A 12,130-nucleotide genomic window follows, 5' to 3' on the forward strand; every position below is an offset into this window, starting at 1 on the left:
TCTAAAGAATAAAAATTAACCATTTTAAGGACTGTGCCAACTTTCAACCAAAACATGCCCTGTACGCATCTAGCAGAGTTCAAACAGAGAACCAAGAAGACTAAGAAGAAGACGAGGAATAGAAGAAGAAATAGAAAAGATGTCCGAAGAATTCGAAAAGTTTCTTGAATTATATAGAACAAAATCCATTATCGATTACTCCAAAATAGAAACGTCAAATGCAAAACGGTTACAAAAAATCTCACAATAATATCGTTGCCATTTTCTGGCAAAATACACTTAAGGACCTGCACGCACATAGTCAAGTGAACAAGTGACATATTCGAAGAAAATATAGAATACAGTAACCGAGTGATTAATATCGTATCTGGTAAAACCGTAAAATATCGAAAATATTTCATACAATTCGATCCACAAAGAGTGATATCATACTTATTTCTGATACTTTTTGCGAACCAGGATCAATTTGACGAATCAAAGACCTATTGCATAGAAAATAATCTCGAACTCTAAAAATATTTTCTTATATATTTGCGGACAAAGAACTTTAACTAAAAAATGTATTTAAACAGGCAAGCCAAGACGAAACTACGCAAATCCTAGAACATTACCATTGTGACAAAAATAACTTCCACAGAGGAATAATCGAAACTGTTAGACGCATAAAAGAAAAATATAATTGGAATAGTTTAGTAAAAGATCTCGAAAAATATATAAAAGAATGTGAAAGCCAAAAGCTTAGATTTACAGAAAAAATCTAAGTGGACCATTAGTTATAACAAAAACTCCGAAAACGCCATTCGAAGGAATCAACATAAACATATTTGTATATCCCACTAGAAATTATGTACTATCCATTAGAGACGAACTAACTGAATTCACTCAAGCATATCATTTAGACGATAAAAAATCAATCACCGTAGCGAGTACCGAACACCTTTGTATGTACCGAATACATTGTGACTGTAGTCGAGAATTGGAAAATGCCATACTTGGAGATCTATGCAACCTCTATGATATAAAATTAACATTTTGTAGTGTAAAGGCCGCGTCTCACCATCAAATAATTTGATCAAACAGTTTTAGCAAACTCCGGAAGTACGTCAAAGTGACGTCACAATTGCAGTTTTTTTTGAAATTCTAAAAATCTGTGCTCTCACTATCAGTCTAGTTTGATCAAATTTTTTGTATTGAGTTGTCTAACTTGTTTGTACTTTATTTAAAATTAAAATTTTTCATTATTATCCACAATGAACACTCAGGATGTGACGTCACTAACTGTCACTTTCAGTTTGCTCAAACCAGTTTGATCAAATTATTTGATGGTGGGACGCGGCCTTAAATCATTCACAATCCAATAAATCTGTAGAATGGTACCATGCCACACTATCAGAAATAATCCGAGCAAATCAAGCCGAAAGTACCAATGATCACGTCCAAACTTTCTCACAACCTCAGCATTTTGTTAATTACATATATATAAAACCATCTGCCGATATTTTTTTATTGTTTTTCGTAATAATTTAGATTTAAAAATGAATAACCATTTTCAATTTCGTTGCAACACGAAACTACAACCGCATCATTATTCTAGTCCAATCAGAGAGTGAAGCAAGCAACCGTACCGGTTTCGAAACTTATTAGTCTCTCATCAAGAGGCACATATGCTGTTCTCTCTGACCCAACTAGGACAAACCCCGGCGTGCAGTCACGGAATGCAACGAACAAAATGGCAGGGATGCCCTAGCGGCAACTGCTAGCAAAAACTAAGTTTTTATTCTAACAGACATAAAACAACGCCAAACGATGTTACTCTACATCCTACCAGATTAAAAACAATGGGAACCTTCTCTGGTAACACCTCCGAGGCTTCTACGATTTGCAAGCCATAACGGATGCTGAGACTAAGGAAGATGAGGGAATTTCTCTCAGCATCAGTTATGGCTTGCAAATTATAGAAGCCTCGGAGGTGTTACCTGATAAGGTCCCCATTGTTTTTAATCTGGTAGGATGTATAGTAACATCGTTTTGTGTTGTTTTGTGTGCTATTAGATTGGAAACCTAGTTTTTTCTAGCAGTTGCCGCTAGAGCATTCCTGCCATTTCGTTCGTTGCAATCCGTGACTGCACGCCGGGTGTTGTCCTAGTTGGGTCAAAGAGAGCAGCATATGTACCTCCTGATGAGAGACTAATAAATTTCGAAACCGGTAGAGGTGCTTGCTGCATTCTCTTACTGGACTAAAATAATAATGCGGCTGTAGTTTAGTGTTGCAACGAAATTGAAAATGGTTATTCATTTTTGATTTACATGTTTACTCTGATTGGAGTACGAAGGGAACCATTCTCGTTGGAACTTTACCGCGCTGAGCAAATGCGACGTGAATTATAAATTGTAAAATTTCCTCATATTCCTTAGTCTCAGCATCCGTTATTGCTTGCAAATTGTAGAAGCCTCGGAGGTGTTATCAGAGAAGGTTCCCATTGTTTTCAATCTGGTAGGATGTAGAATATCATCGTTTGGTGTTGTTTTATGTGCTATTAGATTGAAAACTTAGTTTTTTTTTAATTTAGATTTAGTTCATGTAACTTTAATTTTTTTATTTTTCAAAATAAAATATTTTTTAAAAAGTCTAAAAAGTGATATTATATAAAAATTGGCGCAGTCAGTAGGATCTGGAGACGTTGTTAGAACACAGAAAAACCTAACCAGAAACGGTGGATTCCAATCCTTTATTCATCAAACGAACCAAAAAACTCCAAAAAGCAGAGCCGTCATCACTTTGCAGAAATCTACGGAAGGAACACCTGGTAAAGCGCCTGGTAGAGAAGCTGTCGAGAACAAGACGACTGATGTTTTTGGAACTAACGTAAGTCTAATAGTGAATCATCTCATATAAGATTTTTTATTATCATTATTATTGAATACTGTTCGATATTCCAATATTGATTATTCTGCAAATCAATAAATACAACCAAATATTTTTTTCTCTTTATTTTGTTAATTATTTGACGCTTATTCTCTTAAGCTTCATTTATGTATTTTTTTTTAATCGATATCATTAAATTGGACCGGGTGCCCACTTATATTTTCCCCCATTTTAACTGCCTATAACTTCTAAACGGCTAAAGATAGAAATATGCCGGTTTCGCTGATATGTTTTATTTTAGTAAAAGTTTTGTTTGAATCGAATGAATTTTTTTATATCGCTTTTAAATAAAAAATGGCGGATTTTTGAAAAAAAAAACGTTGTTGACTTGTTTTAAATGAAACACACAAAAAATGTAAATTTTTTTGTAAATTAAAAGAACAGTCATTCATCTATCCAGCGATATAAGGCTTTTTAAAATCGGTTTTCAAATGACTGAGCAATTAATTTTTAAAATAAGAGATGCAATGTGGAAATCACATAACATAATATCAATTTGCTTATTTTATTTTAATAATGTTACTTAGTTATGTGATATCCACGTTGCACCTCCCAATTTAAAAATTAATTACTCAATCATTTGACAACCGATTTTAAAAAACTTTATATCGCTAGATAGTCGAGTGACCGTTCTTTCAATTTACGAAAAAAGATACTAGGTGTTCCATTAAAAAAAAACTCAACAACTTTTTTTTTAAAATCCGCCATTTTTTTTTCGTAATTGAAAGGGATATAAAAAATTCAACTCACTCAGACAAAACTTTTATTAAAATAAAACATTCCAGCGAAAACCGCATATTTCTATCTTGAGCGGTTTAGAAGTTATGGGCAGTTAAAATGGGGGAAAATATAAGTGGACACCCGGTATTATAAACGTCTTAAACACGCACTAAATTCCGCTAATAAGACAGTTATTATAAAAACATTTGTCTGATATTTTTATTAGTTGATATATTGATTTACTTAACCACTTTTATTATTTGATATATTGATTATTTTTGATATTTAAATTGATTTATTTGACCAAAATGACCGACAACAGTAACAGTTCCCACCCCGCATCTGGCATTGAGAATGAACCCGAAATAAAACCCTATAAATTATCCGAAATATTCGATCGTACCCGAATTCGACGGCGATCAAATATTCTTGCAGACTTTCCTCAATGCTTGTGATTATGCCTAAAATTCACTTAAAAAATAAACTTCGCGGAAAAGCAGCGCAGCTCATAAGCTCCAGTATTCCCTTATCATATCTAGAAATCAAATAGCTTCCTAATTCCCACTTTGAAGCCACTAGAGACCTATCTTCTCTTATACAAGATTTACAGAGAGTCAAACAACTTCCGAATGAATTCCTACATTCCTCATTCGTGTCCAAGTCCTTAACCCGGCATCCGACAGGTGGGGTATAGTACACCCCAAAAATGCTAAAGCGCCTAAATGATAAGGAAATTGTGCACTTAGTGGCCACAGCGGCTAGATAGCTTTTTACTGTACATTCATCTATGCGATGACACATAGTTTTTAGTCGACTGTTTAGTTTTAGCAAGTACATTTGGATTGAAAGCGGTCACACCCCACGAGTCGGATTTTGTACTTTCTGCAGAATTGTCTTTATTTTATTTTACTCTTTTAAATAGGTAAGTATAGGTAAGTGAGTAACACTTATTACAGATGTTAACATATTTTTTTTAGTCTAAGCTAAAATGTATTACGAACGAGAATAAGCACGCCTTCAGGTCTTATGGGATGAAGGAAGCAGTGACGAATGTATTGACAAGAGTGATTCGAAAGTAAGTGAAGAAAGAGACAACTTTAGTGTAAATAGTGACTATCCTGAACAGCTTCAAGATGTTGGCGTTCCAGATATCACAGGCAACTAAACGTAAAAATATTTTTGAGACTCTTTATCTTTTCCAATTGCTGGGGTTTGTCACACCCCACCTGCCTGTTAGTGGCAAAAAAGTTCACCTGTCGGATGCCTGGTTAATGCAAAAAAGCATACCAATTTACAGAAATCTATCCTCTCTGCTGTAGAGAAACAAGCCCAAATTATACTAATCGAATCAATGGCGCTCAATACCTTACTGATCCGCATTGATCCAAAAATTGCTCATATTGTTCGTGCTAGTAATCCAAGGAGACCTTCTTGAAACTCATATCCGTATCAGACGAGACCTACAATTATCCCATTTCGAAATACAGCAAATCAATCTCCCCAATCCTTCAAAATACAATAATAACAATCAACCCATTAGAAGACCAAACCTTGAATCACCAATATGAAAGTTTTGTGGACGTATAGGCCGCTCAAACAACAAATGTCGTTCTAGGCAAAATTTCCAAAACAACTCCCATAATTTTAACGATACTCGAAATTTCAGTAGCTATCCAAAACTTCAATAACGCCCAAAACAATGGCTTCCAGAGACCAAATTTTAGCCCAAATAATAACTACCAAAACAATAGACCTAATGACCAAAAAAGATCTCAATTCACATCCAATCAAAATACTTTACAAATACGCCCTTCTGTAATCCATAAAAACCCTAATTTTTCGAACGACACAGAGCTCATTTCGTTAACTAAGAACCTGACTATGTTAATGAATATATCCCAGCTCCAATTGAAAATTATCAGTATGATGATTTCTCCGATATTAATTACATATCTAGCTCCTTAATATTACCATTAATTCGATTAATCAACTGAATTAATTGATCAGGACTATCAGGTTTTCACGCAGTTCCAAATCAGAACCACCCACCAGACAATGCCATTTCAATGCGCGAACGTTTGTCTCAAATAGAAAGTCAAATCCAAACTCTAAATTTGGACGACATGAACACGTCTCTGAATTTTCCAGAACAGAAATTTCTCTGAGCACTCTTCTAGCTGTAAACTCTAAAAATATTTATTATATAACAGAATGATCAAACAAGTTTTAAACTACTTATCGATACCGGTGCTGGTATCTCTATCTTTAAAGAAAATACCGCGAAAAATTTCAAACCGAGTTTTCCCGAAAATGTTACCATACAGGGTCTCACAGACCAAAAAATTCTCACCATACAAGGCGTCACAGACCTGTATGTGTTAGCTATTTCAGAAATCGTAAATCGAAGAGAGGTATCTTCGGTATATTCTGCCCCTCATCGATGTAAACCTCGACCGTTGCTACCGTGACCTCCTCCGCGCACATCCATGTCTCTTTGTTGGTACCCCGTCAAAATAGCCCCGTCAAAAAAGCTCCGACAAAATAGCCCCGATATAATATCCCGCACACAAAATAGCTCCCGATAAAATAGCCTGCAGACAAAATAGTCGCGGCATAATAGCCCGCCGACAAAATAGCCCCGACAAAATAGCACCGACAAAATAGCCCCGACAAAATAGCCCCGAAAAAAAGCTACCTTCAGAATTCATCATGAAATGATTCCTTAAAAATACATTTTTTCGAAAATGGTAATTATCTTCTATTCAGATGTTTATCTTAACCACATTAAATAAAAATTTTCTTGATATAAACATGATATTGTCTTGATATAAACAATGATATAAACGTTTTTTCTGTTTTCGGGCAACAGTAAAATGCATTTTAAATTAAATAAATTAAATACGTTCTTCCTTTTTGTCAAATAATTTAAATTAAAAAAAAAAGTTTTTGGACACCTTGTATAAATAATTATGTAATTTTTTATAAGAGGCTGTTTTAGCCGGGGCTATTTTAGCCGGGGCTGTTTTGACCGGGGCTATTTTGTGTGCGATCTATTTTGTCGGGGCTATTTTGTTTGCGGGCTATTTCGTCGAGGCTATTTTGTGTTCGGGATATTTTGACGGGGCTTTTTTGACGGGGCTGTTTTGACCGGGCTATTTTGACGGGTCACGCTCTTTGTTATGCCCGTATCCAGAGACCTAGTCTGCAACATCCAGCATAGAAGTATTCCGACCAGTAACACATATAATTATCATTGCCACACTGGCTGTCAATATCTACATGGGAAATTATAAATACCGAAAGAAAAAAATAAAAACGTACTAGAGTACATTCAACTTTTTGGGCATTAGCTTAAATTTGATGAAGGGTCTAGCAAATCATACGTTGCCTCAGCTTATGAAATTTCTATAAAAAAAGAGTATTAAAGTAATGATCTTAAAAATAATATACCTACGTTAAACTGTGTGTGGAGATAGCTTATTATATCTCCGAATATCCCTCTTTTTATCTTAGACAAAACAGATTTATTCTTACTAAGTTAGTCACATCTCAAATTTAAAATCTAATTTAATTAATTTATAAATTGAATACTAAAAATTCTAATCAAAATAGTAGATTTGAAATACTGACCTGTTCATTCCTGAACTGATGAGTACTGCAAACTTTTTTCATAAGTCTTCTGAGTTTGGCGAAAACCCCACTTTGCTGTCGAACCTGATTGGGAGAAACCAGTAGTTCAGCTTCAACCTCATTGCCTTCCAAATCGGGACTGGAGTTGGGAGCAGATCCATTTTCCCGTACAGGAGGAGACCTTGGAATGGCTCCAACCTAAAAAATAAGAGGTTATTCTAAATTAGTGCCATATAACTTGCAGTCTACTAGCATTGACTTAATTCTCAGAATATTGTTACGCTAGCTGCCTACACAATATAATCGCGACGTTCAATAACCTCCGATTTTCTAGAACATACTAGTAAAAGGAGGTGTTCACCAACATTCCGAACCTGTCTGGTCGACGATTCCACGCCCTTCCAGATTCCCAGGTAAAGATAACCCTGACTGGATAAACGAGCAGACGATACATTCGAATATTGCCTAGGATGTCTTTCAGGTCATAGTTGTACAGGAGAGAGATCATTTCGAACAACTTAAGAAGAGACTAAACCTGCGATATGCGTACGAAAACTTAGAACATGTCTATCAGTCGCAGTTTAAAATCGAAGGCAAAAGCGAGATGAATCTCCTCAAGAATATGAGTTAGATATTGTCAGGTTAGTACGACATGATGGAAGAGCTCCCAAAGATATGATAGAAAGTTAAATGTTCAAAAATTTACTGATGGTCATCGTGATTACGAAACGTAGCTGCGATTACCAAGACACTGGTCGATGTCTTATCCGCCGCCTTCGAATACGAATCCGCTACGCAGGCCTCTGGTGGGTAAGGTAAATTTAGGAGTGTAAATGAAGAAGAAGATGAAAACAAACTTGACCAAATTTTTAACATGAAGAAAGACATTTCATATAAGAAAATGAAGCATAAGGAGCCAGAATTTTGGTGAAATAGGGCACGTACGAAGTTCATGTAACCACTCTAGATACAACAAAAATCACAAAACTCTCTGGAGGATACGTTTTAATTTATTTATCTCGCCCTTAAGTTGAAAGTTTGATGCTCCACTGTGAACGCATGTGCCACTAAAAAGTGACGGCACAGTGTTCATACGTTTTCTTTTAAGTTCTACTATTTAAGTTATAGACTCTTATCGTGCCTAAAATGATTAGAAAATTTCACCTATAGGTACCGGCTCTTAGTGTATTTATTTTCTTTCTGTATTCATTATCTTAAATGTATTTATTTTCTTTATTTTTATATTATATATAAACTTGGTTTACCTTAGTTTAGCTTAGTTTAGCTTGGTTTTAGCTTTAGGTTTAGTTTAGCATAGTCCATGACCTTTAATTTTAATGGAACACCCTGGATCGTAGAATGCTGTATGCTTTAGAATCTAAACTAGTAGAATCTAAGCTAAACAACCTCACATCAAAAAAGTGTATTATGTAGGGTTTATTATGAATAATACAAGGTGAAATTTTAAAATTATGTATAATTCTCGTCAAAATATTAAATACCGTCATAAAATTTTGAAATTAATAATTTATTATATTTTAAATAATGGTATTATTTTTTAAATTAGCTAAATAAAGAGATACATTTTCTAAACTAAGTATATATCTATCGAGTTTTCTATTTAACCATTTCGCTAATGCATTTTTGTTTTTTAAGATACAAATTTGAAATTAGGTAGACATATTCCTTTGTTTTTTTTAACATTTTGGCGTAAGTACTCAAAATAATTCCCTGTTGTCCCTTTTAAGGGATGTGAACTGTACAGTATATTGTACATTATTAACAAACGGTGTATACGACCTTTGCAATATATTGCACATTGTGAGTAAATTGTAGTGGCTCTTGTGACTTTGGAAAACAATATAAGGTAAAACCGGGGAAGTGTAATTGTGGGGCAATAATTGTGACTATACTATATAAAACTTTCTACAATTTAGGAATGTCAGCGGCATCTTGTGAGTAGAAACTTAAGTTCTTTAAACAGCGATCTATGCAAATACGTAGTTTGTAGAATTAATATTTGACCGTTGGCGTATGTTAGTACAAATTAACTTGTTGATGTTTAGTGTGCATTGTTTGCAAATTTTGTGAGAAGCGAGTATTAGGTGGAAAGTAAATATTTTATGGTATGCAGGATTGTTTAACAAATATATTACATTGTATGTATTAAAAAAATTGCCAATTTTAATTTTTAACTGAATTATGGCTTACGTCACACTTACCTTGTTTAGATTGCCTACTGAGGTAAATGTGACCACGTGTACTGGGGCAACTCTAAACTTGCAAAACTATCTTTTAATTTTTAATTCTAGATTGAGCATAGTGAGAAACTATAAACGGAAGTAGGATGGAGCAACCAAATATATCCAAGATGATTTAAATCACGCAGTGGCAGAGATAAAAAGACGGGTTTGTTCAATATACCGGCACATATCTTATATAATATACCTAAAACAAAATTATTCTACCATCTGACTGGTGCTCGACGAGTTAAAAGCAAATCGCAAGGGAGGGCTCCAACGATTCCACTCCAAGATCAGACTAGATTAAACTAGATAAAAACTATGGAGCAGTGGGAATTTGGAATATCCAGATTGGAACTATTAGAGATTGTTCGCGAATTTGTTACCAAAAGTGATATAAAAACTCCATTCAAGGATAACACTCCTGGGGATGAGTGATTCGGGAGTTTTAAACGACGTCACCAACTTAGCATAAAAATCCCTAAGCTGTGGAGTACTCAAGAAAAAAATGACAGATCCTTTCATCATTCAAGAATATTTTGATATTCTCAAAAAAACTTTAGTTCAGCTAAAATTAGAGGACCAGCCGCAACTCGTGTGGAATATGGACGCCTCCATTTCTCACGACCCCAAAAAAACCAAAGTCGTGGAAGCTAAAGGTAAACCGAGTCTTAAAACTACTTCCGGTCCAGGAAGAGAAAACACCACGGTTCTTTCAGCAGTTTCTGCATCAGGGACGAAGGCACCACCACTAGACGTATTCAAGGGAAAAGTACTTGGGATTCCTGGCTACCAGATAACAAGAACTCATTTCCGGGAACCGCTTATGCAGCCAGTCCCAATGGATAAATGGAGAGTGACATATTTTTTAAATATATAAAAAGAAACTTTTATTCCCGCATTAGGAGAAAATAGGTACTGGTACTGTTGATATATGAAGGTCATAGTACCCATATTAGTATTGAACTAGTTTAATTAGCACGACAAAATGATATCACAATCATCAAACTTCCTTCTCATATCAGCCACCTTCTGCAGACTTTAGATTTAGCCACATTTAAGCCTGTAAAAGACGATTGGGACCAACAACTCGTAACCTGGCAGAGATATAATGCTGGCCTTAAAATTACAAAAAAAGAGTTTTCTCTGATCTGATGATAGGCACTACATGAAAAAACGTAAGCGCAGAAATTATCAAAAACGGGTTTAGAAAAGCTGGTATATATCCATTTAACCGTCATGTCATATCAGAGGAAATATACCACCCTGAAATTCTAAAAAGATGGAAAGAACAAAAGAGATTAGAAGACCAAACAATAGTTGTAGTTGAAACCGCAAATACTAATATTGATGCTATTACCGCCGGCAATATTGATCAGTCGGTAAATAAAGACCAGATTGTGGAAAACCATACAACTAATATTTCTGATGCAACTCCAAGTAGTTGTTCTTCAAAAATAAGTTTTGAGGAGCTGTTATTATACACTCAAAAAGAAAGAAAGTAGCTGCAGGGACAGAACTCGTTACTTCCTAAGAAGTTTATTGCTACTTCCGCTGTTGGCCACATTTTTCTTTAAAGCTTGAACGATCTACCTGTCCTCGAAGTGACACTACCAAGAAAGCTGCCGTTCTCAGCTCAGTCATTTAATTTGGCCGCAACTTCCAAATTAAAAATGATAAGTTTCCCAAGCTGTTCAACCATCCAACGTGGGTGGTTTTAAAAGTTTCTTCTTCTTCAAGTGCCATCTCCGCGGCGGAGGTCGGCAATCATCATAGCTACACGAAATTTGGAGACGGATGCTGTGAAAAGTTCATTTGATGCACATCCGTACCATTCTCTCAGGTTGCTCAGTCACGATATTCTGCGTCTTCCTATGCTTCTCTTTTCTTGAATCTTTCGTTGCATAATCAACTGGATCTAGTTGTATCTATCTCCACGTGTAATATGCCCAAAATATTTCAATTTTCTGGTTTTGATTGTTTTGATTGCTTCTATTTCTTTATTTATCTTTCTCAGAACTTCTTTGTTTGTGACGTGTTCTGTCCATGATATTTTCAGAATTCTTCTATATACCCACAACTCAAATGATTCCCAGTTTTTCGCTGATGCTGCATTCAAGGTCCAAGCTTCCAATCCGTAAAACAGAGTCGAGAAAACGTAGTACCTAGCCCACCTTACTCTTAGCTCTAGCTTTAGATCTCTTGTGCAGAGCACTTTTCTCATTTTGTTAGAATTTGCTCTATCCTTTTCTATTCTAATTTTAATCTCCTGGAAGTAATCATTTGTGAAGTTGATGATTGTTCCAAGATATGCATATTGGTCTACTCGTTCGACATTGGTTCAGTTTATGAGGAGATTCTCGTTATTTCTTTGAGTTTTAGATAAATATATTCTCATAAATTTTATCTTCTTGATGTTCACTGTTTGACCGTATTCTTTAGATATATATCGCTATTCTGTTAACCAGTCTCTGAAGATCTTCAACTTTTTGCTAAGACGACAGTGTCATCCGCATATCTAATGTTGTTAATGGGAACTCCGTTCCCCTTTATTCCAGCTGTTTCACCCTCAAGAGCTTTTTTAGGATCTCTTCCGAGTAGTCATTAAAGA

General features: G+C 35.2%; 1 protein-coding gene across 10 annotated transcripts in view; it reads right to left on the reverse strand.

The window, feature by feature from the left end:
* LOC114330194 (adenylate cyclase type 5) overlaps positions 1–12,130 on the reverse strand; it is a 1,795,244-nt gene that overhangs the window by 662,917 nt on the left and 1,120,197 nt on the right. For all 10 annotated transcript variants that reach the window (XM_050641848.1, XM_050641851.1, XM_050641852.1 and 7 more), the window contains one exon: positions 7,277–7,474. In XM_050641848.1, the coding sequence (XP_050497805.1) occupies positions 7,277–7,474 (198 nt within the window). The remainder of the gene's footprint in view (positions 1–7,276; positions 7,475–12,130) is intronic.

Source organism: Diabrotica virgifera, chromosome 1 (assembly GCF_917563875.1).
Source record: "Diabrotica virgifera virgifera chromosome 1, PGI_DIABVI_V3a".
NCBI classification, from domain to species: domain Eukaryota; kingdom Metazoa; phylum Arthropoda; class Insecta; order Coleoptera; family Chrysomelidae; genus Diabrotica; species Diabrotica virgifera.